Consider the following 23986-nt stretch of genomic DNA (forward strand, 5'->3'; position numbering starts at 1 on the left):
GTTCATGACCCAGATAACCACAAGGGTGTGATCACTCACCTAGAGCCAGACATCCTGGAATGCAAAGTCAAGTGGGCCTTAGGAAGCGTCACTACGAACAAAGCTAGTGGAGGTGACAGAATTCCAGCTGAGCTATTTCAAATCCTGAAAGATGATGCTGTGAAAGTACTGCACTCAACAGGCCAGCAAATTTGGAAAACTCAGCAGTGGCCACAGGACTGGAAAAGGTCAGTTTTCATTCCAATACCAAAGAAAGACAATGTCAAAGAATGCTCAAACTACTGCACAATTGCACTCATCTCACACACTAGCAAAGTAATGCTCAAAATTCTCCAAACCAGGCTTCAACAGTATGTGAACCATGAACTTCCAGATGGTTAAGCTGGATTTAGAAAGGGCAGAGGAACCAGAGACCAAATTGCCAACATCTGTTGGATCATCAAAAAAGCAAGAGAGTGCTATAAAAACATCAACTTTTGCTTTATTGACTATGCCAAAGCCTTTGACAGTGTAGATCACAACAAACTGTGGAAAATTCTAAAAGAGATGGAATACCAGACCACCTGACCTGCCTCCTGAGAAATCTGTATGCAGGTGAAGAAGCAACAGTTAGAACTGGACATGAAACAACAGACTGGTTCCAAATCAGGAAAGGAGTACATCAAAGCTGTATACTGTCACCCTGCTTATTTAACTTATATGTATAGTACATCATGCAAAATGCCAGGCTGGATGAAGCACAAGCTGGAATCAAGATTGCAGGGAGAAATATCAATAGCCTCAGATATACAGATGATACCACCCTTATCACAGAAGGTGAAGAGGAACTAAAGAGACTCTTGATGGAAGTGAAAGAGGAGAGTGAAAAAGCCAGCTTAAAATTCAACATTCAAAAAACAAAGATTATGGCATCTGGTCATTTATCTGGCGCAAATAAAAACACAAACTCAAAGATACCCACTCCTTTGTTCACTGTAGCATTACTTATAATAGCCAAGACATGGAAATCTAAATGGCCACGTGAAAGAAAAGATAAAGAAAATGTAGAATACATACAATGGAATATTAATCAACCATAGAAAGAATGAAATTCTGCCATTTTCAATGACATATGAAGAACTCCAGGTTCTTCATATGTGCTAAGTGAAATAAATCAGACAGAAAGACAAATACTGTATGATCCCACTATGTGGAACCTAACCAAAACAAAAATAGCTCATCAATACAGAGAACGAGCTGTTGGGGGGAGGGGGAAAAACGTGTGAAGGAAGTCAAAAGGTACAAGCTTCCAGGTATGAAATAGGTCATGGGGATGTACTACAGTTAATACTATAATGCATATTTAAAAGTTGCTAAAAGAATAGATCATTAAGTCTCTTCAGAAGAAATTCTGTAACTATATATGGTGATAAGATACTGACTTATTGTGGTAATTTCTCAATGTATACAAATGTTGAAACATTATGTTGTATATCTGAATCCAGTATGATGTATACGTCAAAAAATGTTTTAGAGAACCAAAAAGTAATGTGGGAATTAAGAACACAGCCACTGAACAACAGACTACTAAATGAATCAGAGAAGTCACTGTGAAAATGATATTTTGAGAGCAGCAACATACACAAGGCAATGCAACCTGAGAATGCAGCTAAAGTATTTACAGCTGGGATTGTCCATATAAAAAAGACATTTTCCAAATCAAAAACCTAACCTTCCACCTCAAGATACTGGAAAAAGAGAAAGACTAAAGTTAACAGGGCATAGTGAACATAAAAGCAGAAAATGGGAAAAGGAAAAAACAAAAGCAAAAGTTGGTTCTTTGAAAAGATTTAACCACTTTTTTCTAGTTTAGCTAAAGGTTTGCAAAACTCAAATAAGTAGTATCAGGAGTGAAAGTGTTGACATTTCCACTAACCTTGTAGAAATAAGGAGTAAGAAAATTGCAAGTGTATTTTAACACATTAGGTTACAGATAAAATTACAATGATCCAGAGAGACACAACCAAAATTACTTCAAAGATAGAAAATTTGAATAGACTTTTAATAAATTTAGGCATTTTTTAATTTCCCACAAAGAAAGCCCAGGCCTAGATGGCTTCACTGGTTATATATAATAAAAGAAAAAAAACTGTAAACACCAATTCCTCACACTATCCCAAAAGCCAAAAAAGAGGAACACTCTCCAACACATTCTTTAAGACAAGTATTACCAAAACCAGAGACATCACCAAAAAACCTAACTACAGATAAATATCCCAGAAAAGTACAAAAAAAAAAAAAAAACCCCACAAAAGTCAAGATAACAAACCAAATTTGGCAACAAGTAGTATTATGTACCATGACCAAGTAGGATTTATCCCAAGAAATTTAATATTAAACATACCAAAAAAAAAAAAAAAACCAATGTAATACACCATGTTAATAGAATAAAGAACAAAAAGACACAAACAACTCAAGAGACTTAGAAAAAGTATCTGACAATATCCAACACTCCTTCAAGAAAAAAGCCATGCAACAAACTAACAGCAGAGAATTTGCTCCATCTGATCAAGGGCATCTACAAAACGTCCACAGTTGACATCATACTTAATGGTGTGATGACTCAATGTTTTCCCTTCAACATCAGGAACAAGGATGTCCACTGTTTCCACTTTCAATAAAAGCACTGGAAGTTCTCGTCAGGGCAGTTACGCAAGAAAATCTAATACAGGCATCCAAGAAACTAAAACTGTCTTCATCTGCAGATGACCTAATCTTGTATACAGAGAATTCTAATGCATCCATTAAAAAAGTATTAGACAAATAAACTAGTTCAGCAAGAACGCAGCGGACAAGATTAATACATAAAAGTGTATTTCTAAATATTAACAATGAACAATCCAAAAGTAATTCATTTACAGTATCTTCAATAAGAACACTTAGGAACACTTAAAGTATATTTAACAAAAGGATAATATATTTAGATATAGTCAGTATGTGCAAAACATGCTAAGAACTACAAAAAAATTTCCTACCTCTTATAGAAAGGCCAACATCTCCACATACTTACAGGCATCCATTCCTTCCCATGTAGATCTTCATACAATAGTCTGTCCTGCCTCAATTTTTATTCTTTTATTAAATTGTCTCCATTTTTAGAGACAAACTGCTTAGAATACAAGCCATTTGTGACACCTCCCATCATTAAATCAGTCTTCCATCGATCATACATCTGCCAGCTATTATCAAATTTCTCCACACCAGTTTAAAGCAAAACTCTTTCAAACAATTGTCTGTACTGTACTACTCCTTATCTGTAATTTCTCTCTCCTCTCATGCATGTTATGGTCTACTTTTATTAGGATTTTATCTCCACAACTCCACAAAATAAATTTTTCAAGCTCACAATGAACCTCCACATTGCTCTTTATCTTCTTGAGAATGTCTGTTCACTTGGTTTTCAGAAACCGTTATCACCAAGGAAACCCTCTTATCTTTCCACACTTGAAATACTAGATCCTTAAATCCTCCTTCTAAGTGGAGAGTACTTCCAGAGCTCAGACCTCAGACTCCCCTAGCTACATTCATTCCATAGATGACCTCCTCAACCCCGTAGCTTCAAGTATCAATACCATCTTACACTAGACCATGCAAATCTATACACCCAACCCAGAAAGTTCTCTTTAAATCTGGACTTGTACATCCAAATACCTATTTAACATCTCTGTTCATTTCAAAACATACATCTGGACTATAAAATCAAAGTTCTGGTTTTACCCATACCACACACCCAAACTGGCTCCTCAACAGACTTGCGCATCTACATACACATCTATTCTTCTAGTTATTCTTACCAAAAACCTTGAAGGTCATTTTTTTTCTGCTGTCTTACATTTCATCATGAATCCATCAGCAAAACATCAGTTTCAAGTATTACAAATCTGCCCAACGTTTCAGTTTCTACTGCCACAGTCTGAATCCAAGGCACCTATGTTCACTCTCTCAGCTCCCACACATGAAGCAGTGATCATGAATGCATTATAGCTGCGCAGAGTCACATGAACAGGTTTCTGCCAACATACTGTGCAAATAACATGCCATCAAAATATACGTAAAACAGTTAAAAATCTGGTGACTGTGTGAATTATACCTCAACCAAAAAAATAAAACCAACTAGTATGTTCTTTAGGGATACATGCTACAAAATTGAACAAAAGGGCAAGAAAACAAACTTCAAGATAATGTTTATCTGTCTAGGACAAGTAAGCATAATCAAGGCAGGGACAGAGTATCTAGTTGTGTTATATTTATTACACCACGTGTTGTATCTTCAAGTGTCTGAAGTTCTCTGCATGTTTTCAGTATTTTTAAACAGAGGATTTCTAAGATGTATATCTATGGACCCTCATTTTGATTACTGAAAACTAACATTAAGAGCAGAGATCATTCAGAACTTAGATGTCATTATGGTAGGACTGGTGTGTTCCAGAAATTACTAGGTTGTTTTCTATGGAAGCCAGAATATCACTTGGAAAGTAACAAAACATAAAGACAATTGAAAGCAAAAGGTGGCCACCAGCTTCCTAAGTCCCACTAACAAAAGGCCTGCGAAAAGGGTAACAAGTGAAAATAACTCCTCTGTTAAAGTATGGGCAAAGTCAGTTGCCTTTAAAATACAACTGAAAAGTTTGTTATGAAACATAATTGCCAAATTATCAAACATACTGTCTCCGTGGGAATTAGCCTAATAAGCTCTGAATGGAAGCTTAACAGCTCAGCACCACAGTGATTACTTGCCTCTCAGGCTAATCTATCAAATATTTCCACATGTCAATGCATGGAAATCATCATAGATACAAATCATTCAATATGGAATAATGAACCCCACCTCTACAGTTTACTTTTAAAAGCAAAATTGAACAATGCTTATCATCCATCCACACAGCAGGTACTAACATGCATTCCTCCTCAGGCATCTGCATTCAAGCTAATTATGACACTCTACAACAGAAACCCTGACTAGGTAATTACCATTTCAGTTAGCTGAGTTGTCTTTATTCAGAGACTACTTAATAAATGTTTACAGAATAACATCTTCAAAGCTGATCATTGTAAGTTATGAGATTTTTTACTATTTAACATTTTTATAGTAGAATACTTCCAATCTCCTTTTACAAGGAAAGAATCTATAGCTTATTCAGTACAGAAATATAAATTTTAGGAAAATCTGTACAAATTGTCCTATCACTACAAAGTATCCCTAAACTTGAATATGCAACAAAAAGGAATAAGGAGCCCCCATTGTATACGAAACTTTGATTCTGGAAAATTGGAGTAATACCATTTGTATAAAACTTAATGTGATCAGAGATATATTTGGATATCCACTAAAGTTTAATTCCTAGGTATACTTATTTCCCCTTGGTCTATCCTTTCCAACTTCATTTTCATAATTAATTGAACAGATATACAAGGGCAGATAGTTTCAGGTAATAAAACAAAACAAAGTCACCCACAAAGGATTAATCTCCAAAATATACAAACAGGTCATACAACTCAATATCAAAAAAACAAACAACCCAATCCAAAAATGGGCAGAAGATCTAAATAGACATTTATCCAAAGAAGACATACAGATGACCAAAAGGCACATGCTCAACATCAATCACTATTAGAGAAATGCAAATAAAAACTACAATGAGATATCACTTCACACAAGTCAGAATGATCATTATCAAAAAGTTTACAAATAATAAATGCTAGGGAGGGTCTGGGGGCTTCCCTGGCGGCTCATCTGGTAAAGAATCTGCCTGCAATGTGGGAGACCTGGGTTCAATTCCTGGGTTGGGAGGATCCCCTGGAGGAGGGCATGACAACTCACTCCAATATTCTTTCCTGCAGAATCCTCATGGACAGAGGAGCCTGGTGGGCTACAGCCCATGGGATTGCAAAGAGTTGGACATGACTGAGTGACTAAGCACAGAGAGGGTGTGGAGAAAGAAAACCCTCCTACACTGTCGGTGGGAATGTAAATTGGTACAGCCACTGTGGAGAACAGTATGGACTTTCCTTTAAAAAGAGCTATCATATGATCCAGCAATCCCACTTCTGGGCACATATCCAGAGAAAACCATAATTTGAAAAAATACATGCACCCCAGTGCTCACCCCAATACAATTTACAACAGCGAAGAAATGGAAACGACTGTGAATGTCCATCGACAGGTGACTGGATAAAGAAGATGTGGAATATATATACAATGGAAAACAAGTCAGCCATAAGAAATAATGAAATAATGCCATTTGCAGCAACATGGATGAACCTTAAGATGATCATACTAAGTCAGAGAAAGAAAAATATCATATGATATCATTTATATGTGGATTCTAAAAAATAATACAAATGAACATATTTACAAAACAAACACACTCACAGACTTTGAAAACAAACTTATGGTTCCAAAAGGGTAAAGGTGGTAGGGGAGGGATAAATTTGGAGGTTGGGATAAACATATACACACTATGATATGTAAAACAGACAATCAACAAAGGACCTACTGTAGAGCACAGGGAATTCTACTCAATACTCTGTAATAACCTATAGGGGAAAAGCATGTGAATAATAGATATATGTATAACCGAATCACTTTGCTATATGCCTGAAACTACCACAACACTGTAAATCAACTATACTCCAATATAAAACAAAAATTAAATAAAACAGTCCAGAACACATTGCATAAAATTATGAAACTGGGTAGTTAAAGTATATTCTCAATATACATACATATTAACTTCAACAGAATTTCCAAAGTGTTGTTCATCACTGCTAAATAATCATGCTGAATAGTTCTAAGAGATTCCACATACAACCCATGCCAAAGTTTCTCATTATTTAAATTCCACTGTTTCTCTTCAGATTAACATTTTTCTAACAAAAATTAATGCCACAACTATCCTACAGCACATGGACTTCAAAAAATAAAGAATTATCTTACTCAAAATGTCTATCATGCTAACATTGAAAAACCTTGTGCCTGGTTGATATTCAAATATGGCCTGGAGCCTGGTTTCAGACACAAAAATCCTTGTTTTATATTGCAAAAATCCAAAACAGGAAGTATAGGAGACCTTGTTTTATGAGAAAAGATAAACCATAAACCAGGTCGGAAAAGGTCCCAGGCAGTCATACCCCTTAGATAAACACTCTTTCCATAAATAGGTCTGCAGAGATGTGGCAAGGAAAAAAATCAGTGCCAAAACCCTAATTTCACAGAAACTTGGAGGCAAGGATGCAGGAGGGCAGGAACACGGGGATTTCAAGAGAAGAGATGACGCCTACTGCCAGGGAAGATAAAAATTAAAAGCACACAAAATACATATCCCCTGTTTCCTGTGGCTCACATACCATACTAACAGTCAAGTCCAGTCAGTCCAGTTCCCTGAATATTTTAGTACTATCTACTTCCCTATCCATTTGGCTTTAATAGACTTCGTCATCATTCAGCTGCATCATTACTATAGATCCCAAACTAATTTCAGTTCCCTTGAACTCTTCCTTTAGTCAACCTACCAAACCAGGCAGACAGTCATCCTTGTAGAATTCAAGTCTTATCATTCCCTGCTCAAAGCTCAGTGGCTCCCTCTTACCTATGGACAAAATCCAAGGAAAGCAATCAGTGAGGATTAGTGAATTCCAATCTACAATGATTCCAGAGACACTGAAAAAGTCAAATTTAAGTGGTTCTATCCAGTTGAACAGGGCAGGTCTGCAATTCAGAAGCAAGAAGCCCAAGAATAAGAGAGATTTGGGCCAGTGTTTCTGTGGGAGTTAAAACAAGTGCATACAGATGTGTTGTACCCATCAAAATAATAGTCTTAGAGGGGCGGTCCTAAGATGGCGGAGGAATAGGACGGGGAGACCACTTTCTCCCCCACAAATTCATCGAAAGAACATTTGAACGCTGAGCAAATTCCACAAAACAACTTCTGAACGCTGGCAGAGGCACCAGGCACCCAGAAAGGCAGCCCATTGTCTTTTAAAGGAGGTAGGAGAAAATATAAAAGATAAAAAGAGAGACAAAAGAGTTAGAGACCAAGACCCGTCCAGGAGAGGGAGTTGTAAAAGAGGAGAAGTTTCCAAACACCAGGAAATCCTCTGACTGGCCAGAGGAAGCTCAGAGGGCAACATAACTGGGAGGAAAAATACATAAATAAAACCCACAGATTTACGTGCCTAATGGCAACTCCCAACGGAGAAATAGCCCAGACGCTCGCATCCACCACCAGCAAGCAGGGGCTGAACAGGGAGGTGCGGGCCGCATTGCTTAGGGTAAGGACCAGGCCTGAATGCCCTTAGGACAATCTGAGGGAGCTAAGGTGAGATAGCAACTCAAACTGTGGGATAGCCAGAGAGAGAGAGAGAAAAGAGAGAGACAGAGAACTTTCCCGAGAAAGGCCTTAACCTAAGGCACTACTGGCCGCTCACAGAACAAAGGACTGAGCAAATACCAGAGGAGAGCTAGCCGCTGCGGACCGGCCCATCCCCTGCCAGAGACAGGCAGGCGGGCGACAGCCAGAGCTGGAAGGCAAGGGGCAAACTCAGCCCCAGAGATGGCATCCTCCACCAAACTGCGAGCAGGCTCCCAGTTGCTAACCAAGTCTTCCTGGGATCCTGGACGGTTGACATCCACTGGGAGGGTCGCAGCCAGAGATCAGCTCCCCAGAGGAGACGCATGGCACACCTGAGATGGTACTCCCGATGCGCACCCAGGAAACCAAGCAGCTGGGACTGGGGAAGCGATAAGACACACCAAACACCTGGTCGCCTGAGCTGCTTGGACCTGGGAAGGGCACAAAACGAGGCCCAACTGAGTCTGCACCTTTGTGGAGTAACCCAGAACCTGAACCTGAGTGGCTTAGACCTGGGGAGTGCACACAACCCAGGGCCCGCTTTAGACATTTCCCCTGTAGAGCAACCTGGAGCCTGAGCAGTGTAGACTGGGAAAGCACACACGCCATGAGCGGGGGCAAACCCAGTGTGGCCCAGACACTGCAAGCACTCCTCACACATGCCAGTGATATTTGTTTGCAGTGTTCTTCCCTCCCCACAGCACAACTGAACAAGTGAGCCTAAATAAGTGACCATTTTCACTCCCTTGTGTCAGGGCGGAAATTAGACACTGAAGAGACTTGCAAACAGAAGAAGCCAAAATAAACAGAGGGAACCTCTTTGGAAGTGACAGGTGTAACAGATTAAAACCCTGCAGTTAGCACCGACTACATTGGAAGGGGCCTATAGATCTTGAGAAGTATAAGCTGGAACAAGGAACTATCTGAAACTGGACTGACCCCACACTGCCCACAACAGCTCCAGAGAAATCCATAGATATATTTTTACTATTAGCATTTTTTAAATTTTTAGTTGTTTTTTTATTTTTAAGTCCTCTATTATGCCTTTAATTTTCATTTTTATAACCTACTATTACCTTGCAAAAAAAAAAAGACCTTATTTTTAAAGCAAACTTCATATATATTTTCTATAATTTTTGTGACTTGGGGTTTTTTTAATATTGTATTTTTCAGAGTCTAACCTCTAGATTTTTAATCTTTGCTTTTTGGTATTTGTTATCAATTCTGTACCTTTAAGAATCCAATCAGTACCCATTTTTACTTAGGAGTGTGATTATTGGCTTGACTGCCTTCTCCCACTTTTGACTCTTCTTTTTCTTCCCTAGGTCACCTCTATCTCCTCCCTCCCCCTTCTCTTCTCTACCCAACTCTGTGAATCTCTTTGGGTATTCCAGGCTGTGGAGAACACTTATGGAACTGATTACTGGCTAGATATGTCTCTCTCCTTTTGACTCCCCCACCCTCTTCTCCTCCTGGTCACCTCTATCTCCTGCCTCCCTCTTCTTTTCTCTATGTAACTCCATGAACCTCTCTGGGTGTTCCAGGCTGTGGAGAGCACATAGGGATTTGATTACTGGCTAGAATGCTCTCTCCCCTTTTGATTCCCCCTCTTCTCCTCCTGGTCACCTCTATCTCCCTCCTCCCTCTTCTCTTCTCCATGTAACTCAGTGAACCTTTCTGGGTGTCCCTCAATGTGGAGAATCTTTTCTCCATTAACCTAGATGTTTTATCATCAGTGCCATATGGATGGAAAAGTTTTGAGGCTACTATAAGAATAAGACTGAAAACCAGAGGCAGGAGGCTTAAGTCCAAAACCTGAGAACACCAGAGAATTCCTGACTTCAGGGAACATTAACTGATAAGAGCTCATCCAAAAGCCTAATACCTACCCCAAAACCAAGCTCCACCCAAGAGCCAACAAGTTCCAGAGCAAGACACACCACACAAATTATCCAGCAATGCAGGAACATAGCCCTGAGCTTTAATATACTGGCTGCCCAAAGTCACACCAAACCCATAGACATCTCAAAACTCACTACTGGACACTTCATTGCACTCCAGAGAGAAGAAATCCACCTCCACCCACCAGAACACCGACGCAAGCTTCCCTAACTAGGAAACCTTGACAAGTCACTCGTTCAACCCCACCCACAGGGAGGAACCTCCACAATAAAGAGGAACCACAAACTGCCAGAATATAGAAAGGCCACCTCAAACACAGCAATCTAAACAAGATGAAAAGGCAGAGAAATACTCAACAGGTAAAGTAACATGATAAATGCCCACCAAACCAAATAAAAGAGGAGACAGAGAGTCTACCTGAAAAAGAATTCAGAATAATGATAGTAAAAATGATCCAAAATCTTGAAAACAAAATGGAGTTACAGATAAATAGCCTGGAAACAAAGATTGAGAAGATGCAAGAAATGTTTAACAAGGACCTAAAAGAAATAAAAAAGAGTCAATCAATAATGAATAATGCAATAAATGAGATAGAAAACACTCTGGAGAGAACCAACAGTAGAATAACTGAGGCAGAAGATATGATAGTGGAAATAAATGAAGCAGAGAGGAAAAAAGAAAAAAGGAATTAAAAGAAATGAGGACAACCTCAGAGATCTCTGGGACAATGTCAAACACCCAACATTTGAATCATAGGAATCCCAGAAGAAGACAAAAAGAAAGGCCATGAGAAAATACTTGAGTAGATAATAGTTGAAAACTTCCCTAAAATAGGAAAGGAACTAATCACCCAAGTCCAAGAAACCCAGAGAGTCCCAAATAAGATAAACCCAAGACAAAACACCCCAAGACACATATTAATCAAATTAACAAAGATCAAACACAAAGAACAAATATTAAAAGCAGCAAGGGAAAAACAATACCACACAAGGGGATTCCCATATGGATAACAGCTGATCTTTCAATAGAAACTCTTCAAGCCCAGAAGGGAATGGCAGGACATACTTAAGTGATGAAAGAGAAAAACCTACAACCCAGATTACTGTACCCAGCAAGGATCTCATTCAAATATGAAGTAGAAATCAAAAGCTTTACAGATAAGCAAAAGCTGAGAGAATTTAGCACCACCAAACCAGCTCTCCAACAAGTGCTAAAGGATCTTCTCTAGACAGGAAACACAGAAAGGATGTATAAACTCAAACCCAAGACAACAAATGGCAATGGGATCATACTTATCAATAATTACCTTAAAATGTAAATGGATTGAACACCCCAACCAAAAGACAAAGACTAGCTGAATGGATACAAAAACAAGACCCCTATATATGCTGTCTACAAGAGACCCAACTCAAACCTAGGGACACATACAGACTGAAAGAGAAGGGCTGGAAAAATGTATTTCACCCAAATAGAGACTAAAAGAAAGCAGGAGTAGCAATACTCATATCAGATAAAACAGACTTTGAAATAAAGGCTGTGAAAAGAGACAAAGAAGGACACTACATAATGATCAAAGAAGATATAATAATTATAAATATATATGCACCCAACATAGGAGCACTGCAATATGTAAGGCAAATCCTAACAAATATGAAAGGGGAAATTAACAATAAAACAATAATAGCGGGAGACTTTAATACCCCACATCTATGGATAATTAGCAAGGAAACACAAACTTTAAATGATACAATAGACCAGTTAGACCTAATTGATATCTATAGGACATTTCACCCCAAAACAATGAATTTCACCTTTTTTCTCAAGTTCACACAGAACTTTCTCCAGAATAGATCACATCCTGGGCCATAAATCTAGCCTTGGTAAATTCAAAAAAATTGAAATCATTCCAAACATATTTTCTGACCACAATGCAGTAAGATTAGATGTCAATTACAGGAAAAAACCATTAAAAATTCCAAAATATGGAGGCTAAATAACATGCTTCTGAATAACGAAATCAAAAAAGAAATCAAAATATGCATAGAAATGAATGAAAATGAAAACACAACAACCCAAAACCTATGGGACACTGTAAAAGCAGTGCTAAGGGGAAGGTTCATAGCAATACAGGCTTACCTCAAGAAACAAGAAAAAAGTCAACTAAATAACCTAACTCTACACCTAAAGCAACTAGAAAAGGAAGAAATGAAGAACCCAAGGGTTAGTAGAAGGAAAGAAATCATAAAAATTGGGGCAGAAATAAACGCAAAAGAAATAAAAGAGACCATGGAAAAAATCAAAGCCAAAAGTTCATTCTTTGACAAGATAAATGAAATTGACAAACCATTAGCCAGACTCATCAAGACACAAAGGGAGAAGAATCAACTCAACAAAATTAGAAATGAAAATGGAGAAATCACAACAGACAACACAGAAATACAAAGGATAATAAGAGACTATTATCAGCAACTATATGCCAATAAAATGGACAACTTGGAAGAAATGGACAAATTCTTAGAAAAGTACAACTTTCCAAAACTGAACCAGGGAGAAATGGAAAATCTTAACAGACCCACCACAAGCATGGAAATTGCAACTGTAATCAGAAATCTTCCAGCAAACAAAAGCCCAGGACCTGAAGGCTTCACAGCTGAATTCTACCAAAAATTCGGAGAAGAGCTAACACCTATCCTACTCAAACTCTTCCAGAAAATTGCAGAGGAAGGTAAACTTCCAAACTCATTCTATGAGGCCACCATCACCCTAATACCAAAACCTGACAAAGATGCCACAAAAAAAGAAAACTACAGGCCAATATTACTGATGAACATAGATGCAAAAATCCGTAACAAAATCCTAACACACAGAATCCAACAACATATTAAAAAGATCATATACCATGACCAAGTGGGCTTTATCCCAGGGATGCAAGGATTCTTTAATATCTACAAATCAATGTAATATACCACATTAACAAATTGAAAGATAAAAACCATATGATTATCTCAACAGATGCAGAGAAAGCCTTTGACAAAATTCAACATCCATTCAACATCCAACATCTGGATAAAAACCCTCCAGAAAGCAGGCATAGAAGGAACATACCTCAACATAATAAAAACTATATATGACAGGCCCACAGCAAACATTACCCTCAATGGTCAAAAATTGAAAGCATTTCCCCTAAAGTCAGGAACAAGACAAGGTTGCCCACTCTCACCACTACTATTCAACATAGTTTTGGAAGTTTTAGCCACAGCAATCAGAGAAGAAAAAGAAATAAAATGAATCTAGATTGGAAAAGAACAAGTAAAACTCTCACTATTTGCAGATGACATGATCCTCTATATAGAAAACTCTAAAGACTCCACCAGGAAATAACTAGAGCTAATCAATGAATATAGTAAAGTTGCAGGATATAAAATTAACACACAGAAATCCCTTGCATTCCTATACACTAACAATGAGAAAACAGAAAGAGAAATTAAGGAAACAATTCCATTCACCATTGAAATGAAAAGAATAAAATACTTATTAATATATCTACCTAAAGAAACAAAAGACCTATATACAGAAAACTATAAAACACTGATGAAAGAAATCAAAGAGGACACAAATAGATGGGAAAATATACCATGTTCATGGATTGGAAGAATCAATTTAGTAAAAATGAGTATACTATCCAAAGCAACCTACAGATTCAATGCAATCCCTATCAAGCTACCAATGGAATTTTTCACAGAACTAGAACAAATAATTTCACAATTTGTATGGAAATACAAAACACCTCGAATAGCCAAAGCAATCTTGAGAAAGAAGAATGGAACTGGAGGAATCAACCTGCCTGACTTCAGACTATACTACCAAGCTACAGTCATCAAGAAACATGGTACTGGCACAAAGACAGAAATATAGACCAATGGAATAAAATAGAAAGCCCAGATATAAATCCATACACCTAGGGACACCTTATCTTTGACAAAGGAGGCAAGAATATACAATAGAGAAAAGACAATCTCTTTAACAAGTGGTGCTGGGAAAACTGGTCAACCACTTGTAAAAGAATGAAACTAGAACACTTTCTAAAACCATACACAAAAACAAACTCAAAATGGATTAAAGATCTAAATGTAAGACCAGAAACTATAAAACTCCTAGAGGAAAACATAGGCAAAACACTCTCTGACATAAATCACAGCAGGAACTTCTATGAGCCACCTACCAGAATATTGGAAATAAAAGCAAAAATAAACAAATGGGACCTAATTAAAATTAAAAGCTTTTGCACAACAAAGGAAACTATAAGCAAGGTGAAAAGACAGCCTTCAGAATGGGAGAAAATAATACCAAATGAAGCAACTGACAAAGAATTAATCTCAAAAATATACAAGCAACTCCGGCAGCTCAATTCCAGAAAAATAAATGACCCAATCAAAAAACAGGCCAAAGAACTAAACAGACATCTCTCCAAAGAAGACATACAGAGGGCTAATGAACACATGAAAAGATGCTCAACATCACTCATTATCAGAGAAATGCAAATCAAAACCACAATGAGGTACCATCTCATGCCAGTCAGAATGGCTGCGATCCAGAAGTCTACAAACAATAAATGCTGGAGAGGGTGTGGAGAAAAGGGAACCCTCTCACACTTCTGGTGGGGATGCAAACTAGTACAGCCACTATGGAGAACAGTGTGGAGACTCCTTAAAAAAAATGGAAATAGAACTGCCATATGACCTAGCAATCCCACTGCTGGGCATACACACCGAGGAAACCAGAATCGCAAGAGACATGTGTACCCCAATGTTCATCGCAGCACTGTTTATAATAGCCAGGACATGGAAGCAACCTAGATGCCCATCAGCAGATGAATGGATAAGAAAGCTGTGGTACATATACACAATGGAGTATTACTCAGCCATTAAAAAGAATACATTTGAATCAGTTCTAATGAGGTGGATGAAACTGGAGCCTATTATACAGACTGAAGTAAGTCAGAAATAAAAATACCAATACAGTATACTAATGCATATATATGGAATTTGGAAAGATGGCAACGATGACCCTATATGCAGGACAGCAAAACAGACCCAGATGTATAGAACAGTCTTTTGGACTCTGTAGGAGAAGGCAAGGGTGGGATGATTTGAGAGAATACCATTGAAACATGTATATTATCATATGTGAAACAGATCGCCAGTCTAGGTTTGATGCATGAGACAGGGTACTCAGGGCTGGTGCACTGGGATGACCCTGGGGGGATGCGAAGGAGACGGAGGTGGGAGAGGATTCAGGATGGGGAACACATGAACATCCATGGCTGATTCATGTAAATGTATGGCAAAACCACTACAATAATGTAAAGTAATTAGCCTCCAATTAAAATAAATTAAAAAAAAATTTTTTTAATTAAAAAAAAAGTCTTACAAAGTTACATGTTGCATGATTCAATTTATGGAATTCTAGAAAAGACAAAAATATAGGAGCAGAGAACACATCAGTGGTTGACAGGAGTTATTAGAGGAACAAAGGTCTGAATAATAAAGACAACAAAAGGAAATTCTCTAGAATGTTAGAAAAGTTCTGTGTCCTACCTGGGGTTGTGATTACAAGAATCTTTACAGGTGTTAACACTCTGATTGTACATTCCCCCAAGGTGACAAATGTAGATTTAAACAATATAAATATTCTATCACACATAGATTTAAACAATATTAAGTATTATGCAGATGGTGACTGCAGCCATGAAATTAAAAGATGCTTACTCCTTGGAAGGAAAGTTATGACCAACCTCAATAGCATATTCAAAAGCAGAGACATTACTTTGCCAACAAAGGTCCGTCTAGTCAAGGCTATAGTTTTTCCTGTGGTCATGTATGGATGTGAGAATTGGACTATGAAGAAGGCTGAGCGCCAAAGAATTGATGCTTTTGAACTGTGGTGTTGGAGAAGACTCTTGAGAGTCCCTTGGACTGCAAGGAGATCCAACCAGTCCATCCTGAAAGATCAGCCCTGGGATTTCTTTGGAAGGGCTGATGTTGAAGCTGAAACTCCACTACTTTGGCCACCTCATGTGAAGAGCTGACTCATTTGAAAAGACTCTGATGCTGGGAGGGATTGGGAGCAGGAGGAGAAGGGGACAACAGAGGATGAGGTGGCTGGATGGCATCACTGACTCGATGGACGTGAGTCTCAGTGAACTCCGTGAGTTGGTGATGGACAGGGAGGCCTGGCGTGCTGTGATTCATGGGGTTGCAAAGAGTCAGACACAACTGAGCGACTGAACTGAAGTATTATGGGCATGATTTAGATTGCTCAGAAATACTTTGTTCCATGAAAATAAAAGTTAAAGAAATCTTATTTAAAGAGTAGGAAGGAGTATCTGAAAAGCGAGTGATCAAAAAAAACAAGGAAAGAGTAAAGTCACAGAAGCCAAGGCAGGGGCAAGATTCCAAGGAAGAGCTAGTGAACACTATCAAGTTTAAGACATTCTGTATACACTGTGTCCTCTAAAGCTCAACTCTTGTGTCAGTCATCTGGAGTTGGCATAAATGCATGGTTCACAGCCAGACTGCCATTACTTCTGACAGCAGTGGGGTGCCCCAGGCCACCAACACTTATGACCAACTGACTCCAAATTCAACAGGTTCCCACAACTCCTTTTAAGTTCAGTAATTCACTAGAAAGTGAAGTCGCTCAGTCGTGTCTGACTCTTTGCAACCCCATGGACTGTAGCCTATCAGGCTCCTCCGTCCATGGGATTTTCCAGGCAAGACTACTGGAGTGGGTTGCTATTTCCTTCTCCAGGGGGTCTTCCTGACCCAGGGATCGTACCCGGGTCTCCCGCATTGTAGGCAGATGCTTCTTTGACTGTGTGGATCACAATAAACTGTGAAAAATTCTGAAAGAGATGGGAAATACCAGACCACCTGACCTGCCTCTTGAGAAGCCTATATGCAGGTCAGGAAGCAACTGTTAGAACTGGACATGGAACAACAGACTGGTTCCAAATAGGAAAAGGAGTACGTGAAGGCTGCATATTGTCACCCTGCTTATTTAACTTCTATGCAGAGTACATCATGAGAAACGCTGGGCTGGAAGAAGCACAAGCTGGAATCAAGATTGCTGGGAGAAATATCAAAAACCTCAGATATGCAGATGACACCACCCTTATGGCAGAAAGTGAAGAGGAACAAAAAAGCCACTTGATGAAAGTAAAAGAAGAGAGTGAAAAAGTTGGCTTAAAGCTCAACATTCAGAAAACTAAGATTGTGGCATCTGGTCCCATCACTTCATGGGAAATAGATGGGGAAACAGTGGAAACAGTGTTAGACTTTATTTTGGGGGGTTCCAAAATCACTGCAGATGGTGACTGCAGCCATGAAATTAAAAGATGCTTACTCCTTGGAAGAAAAGTTATGACCAACCTAGATAGCATATTGAAAAGCAGAGACATTACTTTGCCAACAAAGGTCCGTCTAGTCAAGGCTATGGTTTTTCCAGTGGTCATGTATGGATGTGAGAGTTGGACTGTGAAGAAAGCTGAGCGCCAAACAAGTGATGTTTTTGAACTGTGGTGTTGGAGAAGACTCTTGAGAGTCCCTTGGACTGCAAGGAGATCCAACCAGTCCATTCTAAAGGAGATCAGTCCTGGGTGTTTGGAAGGAATAATGCTAAAGCTGAAACTCCAATACTTTGGCCACCTGATATGAAGAGCTGACTCATTTGAAAAGACCATGATGCTAGGAAAGATTGAAGGCAGGAGGAGAAGGGGACAACACAGGATGAGATGGCTGGATGGCATCACCGACTTGATGGACGTGAGTTTGAGTGAACTCCAGGAGTTGGTGATGGACAGGGAGGCCTGGAGTGCTGCGATTCACGGGGTTGCAAAGAGTCGGACATGACTGAGCAACTGAACTGAACTGAATTCACTAGAATTACTCAGAGCTCAGGAAAATGCTTATTAGATTAATATGATTATGATGACTTCCATTACAGTTTTATGACAAAGGATGCAAATCAGACTAGATCAGGGAAGAGACACATGGGTGAGACCTGGGGAGACCAGAACACAGAGCTTCTGTGGTGCCCTCGCCCCTATACACTCAGGCAGCACCACGTTTCCAGCATATTACTGTGCACCAACCAAGTGGCTCCTCCCTGCGCTTCAGTATCCAGAGTTTATTGGGATTTCACTCCCTAAGCATGATTGACTGAACCACTGAGCATGTGACTGAGTTCTGTCTCCAGCAGTATTCCTCTCACCCTGGAAGCCCAGCTGGTTCAAAGCCCCAGGGGTCTTTCTGACAACCAGCCTCTACCCTGAGTCATCGCATCATATTAGCATAAACTCAGATAAGATCCAATGGGCTCATGCAAAATGAAGACTCTGGACAAATTTCAAGGATTTATTCTCCCCGCAAGGAACCAGGGACAAAAGACAGTTGAACTCCTGTACCATACAACAGACTATAAGTGTATTTAATCAGGAATTGGAAAGTTACAGTGATTTTAGAATAGTCAGAGGACAAAGAGGCCAGACTGCAAAGCACTGAGAAGTAAATTGGAAATGAATCAAGAGAAGCAATAAATGTAATTTGTTACTGTAAGTTGATTAGGGAGAAGAGGATAAAACATCATTAGAGATGCAAAAGCAGAGGGCTTGGGAAAGAAACATATGCTAGTAACTAAAATCATCCCTCAGGAGCAAGTCTTTCAGGGGTTGCTGTACTGATAGCAATGAACTGAAAATGAGACCCTTACTGGCAGTTCTTAGAGTATATGTAATAACTAATTAATCCTTTTAAAAAGGATTCTCCCTATATCTTTACTTTTCAGTGTTCCAATTTATTTTAGTCTTCTAACGCATCCTTTATAACAATGTCCTTAAAACTACATCCATTTGTGCGTACTAAGTTGCTTCAGTTGAGTCCAACTCTTTGCAACCCTATGGACTCTAGCCCACCAGGCTCCTCTGTCCATGGGATTCTCCAGGCAAGAATTCTGGAGTGGGTTGCCATGTCCTTCTCCAGGGGATCTTCCCAACTCAAGAGATGGAACTCAGGTTATCTCCTGTGTCTCCTGCATTAGTAGGCAGGTTCTTTACCCCTAGAGCCACCTGGAAAGTCCCCTTATAAGTACAAAATGAAGTGAAGTGAAGTTGCTCAGTCGTGTCCAACTCTTTGCAACTCCATGGACTGTAGCCTACCAGGCTCCTCCCTCCATGGGATTCTCCAGGCAAGAGTACTGGAGTGGGTTGCCATTTCCTCCTCCAGGGGATCTTCCTGACCCAGGGATCAAACCCAGGTCTCCCACATTCCAGGCAGACGCTTTAACCTCTGAGCCACCAGGGAAGCCTGAGACTTCATCTCTTGACTTAAAACCGTGCAGAAATACACAAGTACTTCATACTTGTAAAGGACTCCTATTTTGGCAATATGGCAGACCACAGACCTTACAAAATCTATTACAATTCTTTAAATGAAGAAATCATAAACAGCTTTTTCTAAGTGATTTTTAAAACTGCCTTTTTAGAAATGAAATTTAAACTATGACCTAAAACTAACATAATAGCAGCCAGAGGCCAAAGAAGTAAGATGGCAGAGAGTCTTGGGTTAAAAAGAGGCATTAGTTTTAAAAAAAGAGAAGTAATGAGGAATTGGATCTTGAGTCTCTGCTATTTGCTTCCTTAGAATTGTAGCCTCAAAGATCTGTGAGAAGCCATCAATTTAGTTAAGTCACTCAGTCTTGTCGGACTCTTTGCGACCCTATGGACTGCAGCACACCAGGCTTCCCTGTCCATCACCAACACCCAGAGTTTACTCAAACTCATGTCCATCGAGTCAGTAATGCCATCCAACCATCTCATCCTCTGTCATCCCCTTCTCCTCCTGCCTTCAATCTTTCGTGGCATCAGGGTCTTTTCCAGTGAGTCAGTTCTTCACAACAGGTGGCCACAGTATGGGGGTTTCAGCTTCAGTCCTTCCAATGAATATTCAGGACTGATTTCCTTTAGGATGTCCTGGTTGGATCTCCTTGCAGTCCAAGAGACTCTCGAGAGTCTTCTCCAACACCACAGTTCAAAAGCATCAATTCTTCAGTGCTCAGCTTTCTTTATAGACCAACTCTCATACCCATACATGACTACTGGAAAACCCACAGCTTTGACTAGATAGACCTTTGTTGACCAAGTAATGTCTCTGCATTTTAACATGCTGTCTCGGCTGGTCATAGCTTTCCTTCCAAGGAGCAAGCATCTTTTAATTTCATGGCTGCAGTCACCATCTGCAGTGAGTTTAGAGTCCAAGAAAATAAAGTCAATCACTGTTTCCATTGTTTCCCCATCTATTTGACATGAAGTGATGGGACCAGATGCCATGATCTTCATTTTCTGAATGTTGAGTTTTAAGCCAACTTTTTCACTCTCCTCTTTCTCTTTCATCAAGAGGCTCTTTAGATCCTCTTCACTTTCTGCCATAAGAGTGGTGTCACCTGCGTATCTGAGGCTATTGATATATCTCCTGGCAATCTTAATTCCAGTTTGTACTTCATCCATCCCAGAGTTTCTCATGATGGACTCTGCATATAAGTTAAATAAGCAGGGTGACAGTATACAGCCTTGACGTACTCCTTTTCCTATTTGGAACCAGTCTGTTGTTCCATGTCCAGTTCTAACTGTTGCTTCCTGACCTGCAAACAGATTTCTCAGGAGGCAGGTAAGAAGGTCTGGTATTCCCATCTCTTTAAGAATTTTCCACAGCTTGTTGTGAGCCACACAGTCAAAGGCTTTGGCATAGTCAATAAAGCAGAAGTAGATGTTTTTCTGGAACTCTCTTGCTTTTTCCATGATCAAGTGGATGTTGGCAATTTGATCTCTAGTTCCTCTGCCTTTTGTAAATCCAGCTTGACCATCTGGAAGTTCACGGTTCACGTACTATTGAAGGCTGGCTTGGAGAATTTTGAGCATTACTTTGCTAGTGTGTGAGATGAGTGCAATTGTGCAGTAGTTTGAAAATTCTTTGGCATTGCCTTTCTTTGGGATTGGAATGATTGAATCCAGTCCTGGATCCACTGCTGAATTTTCCAAATTTGCTGGCATATTGAGTGCAGCACTTTTACAGCATCATCTTTTAGGATTTGAAATAGCATTTAAAGAGCAGACTGTACTCAAAGCAAAGACAATACAGCAAAATTGTCTGTCCTGGATTGGGGTCAGGGTGGGACAGGGGAGCAAGCAAGCTGGGTGTGGGAGTAGTCTCCTCTAAGTAGTAGTAACAGTAGTAGTAGTAGTGTCCTCAAAGTAGCGTTCCCTGGTGGCTCAGTGGTAAAGAATCTGCCTGCAATACAATGCAATGCAGAAGCTGCTGCTGCTAAGTCGCTTCAGTCGTGTCCGACTCTGTGCGACCCCAGAGACGGTAGCCCACCAGGCTCCCCCATCCCTGGGATTCTCCAGGGAAGAACACCGGAATGGGTTGCCATTTCCTTCTCCAATGCATGAAAGTGAAAAGTGAAAGTGAAAGTGAAGTTGTGTCTGACTCTTAGCAACCCCATGGACTGCAGCCTACCAGGCTCCTCCATCCATGGGGTTTTCCAGGCAAGAGTACTGGAGTGGGTTGCCATTGCCTTCTCTGCAGCACAGGAGACATGGGTTCAATCCCTGGATCAGGAAGATGCCCTGGGAAAGGAAATGGCAATTCACTCCAATATTCTTGCCTGGGAAATCCCATGCACAGAGGAGTCTGGTAGGCTACAGTCCGCAGGGTCGCTGAAGAGTCAGACATGATTTAGCAATTAACAACAATGTCTACAAAATCTCAACCCCAAAATTGCCCAAAGTTGCTACATATTGGAAAAGTCCTTGGGATCCCTGGCAGAAGGAACACAAATTCACATTTCAGAAACATACCTTTATCCCATGTCCAAAGGATTCCTGTTCAGAGTCCTGCCAAACATGGGCTTCCCAATACAAATTGCAAAAGAGGATACAAATCATGAATAAAAGTAAATAGAATTGAAGAGAATTAAACTATCAAGAATTACTGTTATCTATAATATATAAAATATGTTTAAATATTGAAAAGCAAAATAGGAAAAGACTAATCACATTTTAAACATATATAGAACTCCTAGAAATTGATAATTAATATGATTGCAAAAATACTTTAGGAAGAGATTAAAGCTAAAGAATGGAATAGAAAACTGAAATTACCCAGGACGCAGCCCACAAGAACAAATTGAAAGTATTAACAAGTTGAGACATGAGGACAAGAAAAGGTTTATCCTACATAGATGTATAAGGAGAAAAAGCAGCAAAAGAGGGGAAAAGCTGTCAGGTGGCAAATGGTACAAGGTCAATATTCAATAGGATAATCACTCCGGATTTTCTAGAATTCATTTTAAACAAAATGTAAAATTCATAAAGAACAATAAATCCAAAGCATAGGGGGGAAAAATCATATCTTGACATACCAGAGACACTGCATAATAGCTTAAAAATTCTTACATGCAATCAGACAGAAAAGGAAGATTACTTTCAAGGGATACCATTATATTCATTAGCAGAGTTCACAAAAGGTGTATTACAGTCAGGAGATAATTACATAATGTATTTTCAAGGTACCAGGGGAAAAAAAGCTATACACTTAGAATTTTATACTCTGACCAACTATCAAAAGTAAAAAAACTAAAAGAAAATAAAAGAAAAGCAAAAAAAAAAAAAAGATTAACAGCTACCCTACTAAAGTCACCTTGCCTCTACAGAACCCAAGAACAAGAACGCAGCATATACAGATAAAAAAAAGGAACTGGTGTCCTGGCAACACTTCTGAGCCCCCATATGCAGACAACCTAATTTTACCCTTAATTTGGAGAATCTTAGTCTCTTAAAATAATACATCACCATTAATTGGGATTTTAAACCAAAATGTAATGTAAGTTAAAACATCAGAGTTATCTGAAGCCTGTACACCCACCAAGGGTCTGTCACAGCCTCAGAAAATCATTCAGGAGGTGATTTATCTCCAGGGACCCTTGGGAAGGGCTTGAAAATTAAGAGGCAAGAAAACAGGTGATCAGTTAAACACAATTTAAAATAACAAAGGAGAATGAGTTCAAAGGAATCCCAGGCAAACATAGTCAGGGTGTTCCAAGCAAAATCTTTGATTCAGACTGGGCTTCTGCAATTTACCTCAGGTTAAAAACAATGCCAATTTTTCCCCCAATTCAAGAACTTCAACTACTAATAGTGTAAGTCTCAATTAATTGCTATTTTGTTTTGTTTTTATTAGAATTTAGAACAGTGTAGGAGAGGTGACAGGAAATGTCTCAGTTTCCTGAGGCTATTTATTGGGTCACTCCCCTCAACATTCTAAGGAAATTAGAATGAGCAAAATAAATTGCCCAGTCAAAAACTGTACTGTTTAAAGCAAACTGTTCTTGAGTAGCAGAAACTAGCTTTTCATTGCCCTTGAGCTTTTTTACAACTCTCATAAATTATAGATAACTGACAGTAAATCAAAAATCATTGCTGCCTATACATTTGCCAATAGATTTTGCCCAGTTCAACTGGCACCCCACACGCCATGGACAAAAATACAGCTTTGTCTATTTGTGAATTCATTTCAGCATTCCTTTATTCCACATAAATTTGTTCTTCTCTGCATTGTAACATCTGTCTGGTTCCTGATGGC

The 23986-nt window shown here is 39.3% G+C and overlaps 1 protein-coding gene across 4 annotated transcripts in view; it reads right to left on the reverse strand.

The window, feature by feature from the left end:
• The window catches only part of ISPD (isoprenoid synthase domain containing), a 368880-nt gene that overhangs the window by 342595 nt on the left and 2299 nt on the right, over positions 1–23986 (reverse strand). For 3 of the 4 annotated variants that reach the window (XM_010862158.1, XM_010862157.1, XM_010862160.1), the window contains exon 3: positions 22204–22253. The exons of the other annotated variant lie outside the window; for it this stretch is intronic. In XM_010862158.1, coding sequence (XP_010860460.1) covers positions 22204–22253 — 50 coding nt within the window. The remainder of the gene's footprint in view (positions 1–22203; positions 22254–23986) is intronic. 4 annotated transcript variants of the gene reach the window in all.

This window comes from Bison bison, unplaced genomic scaffold, assembly GCF_000754665.1.
Source record: "Bison bison bison isolate TAMUID 2011002044 unplaced genomic scaffold, Bison_UMD1.0 scf7180017864479, whole genome shotgun sequence".
NCBI lineage: Eukaryota > Metazoa > Chordata > Mammalia > Artiodactyla > Bovidae > Bison > Bison bison.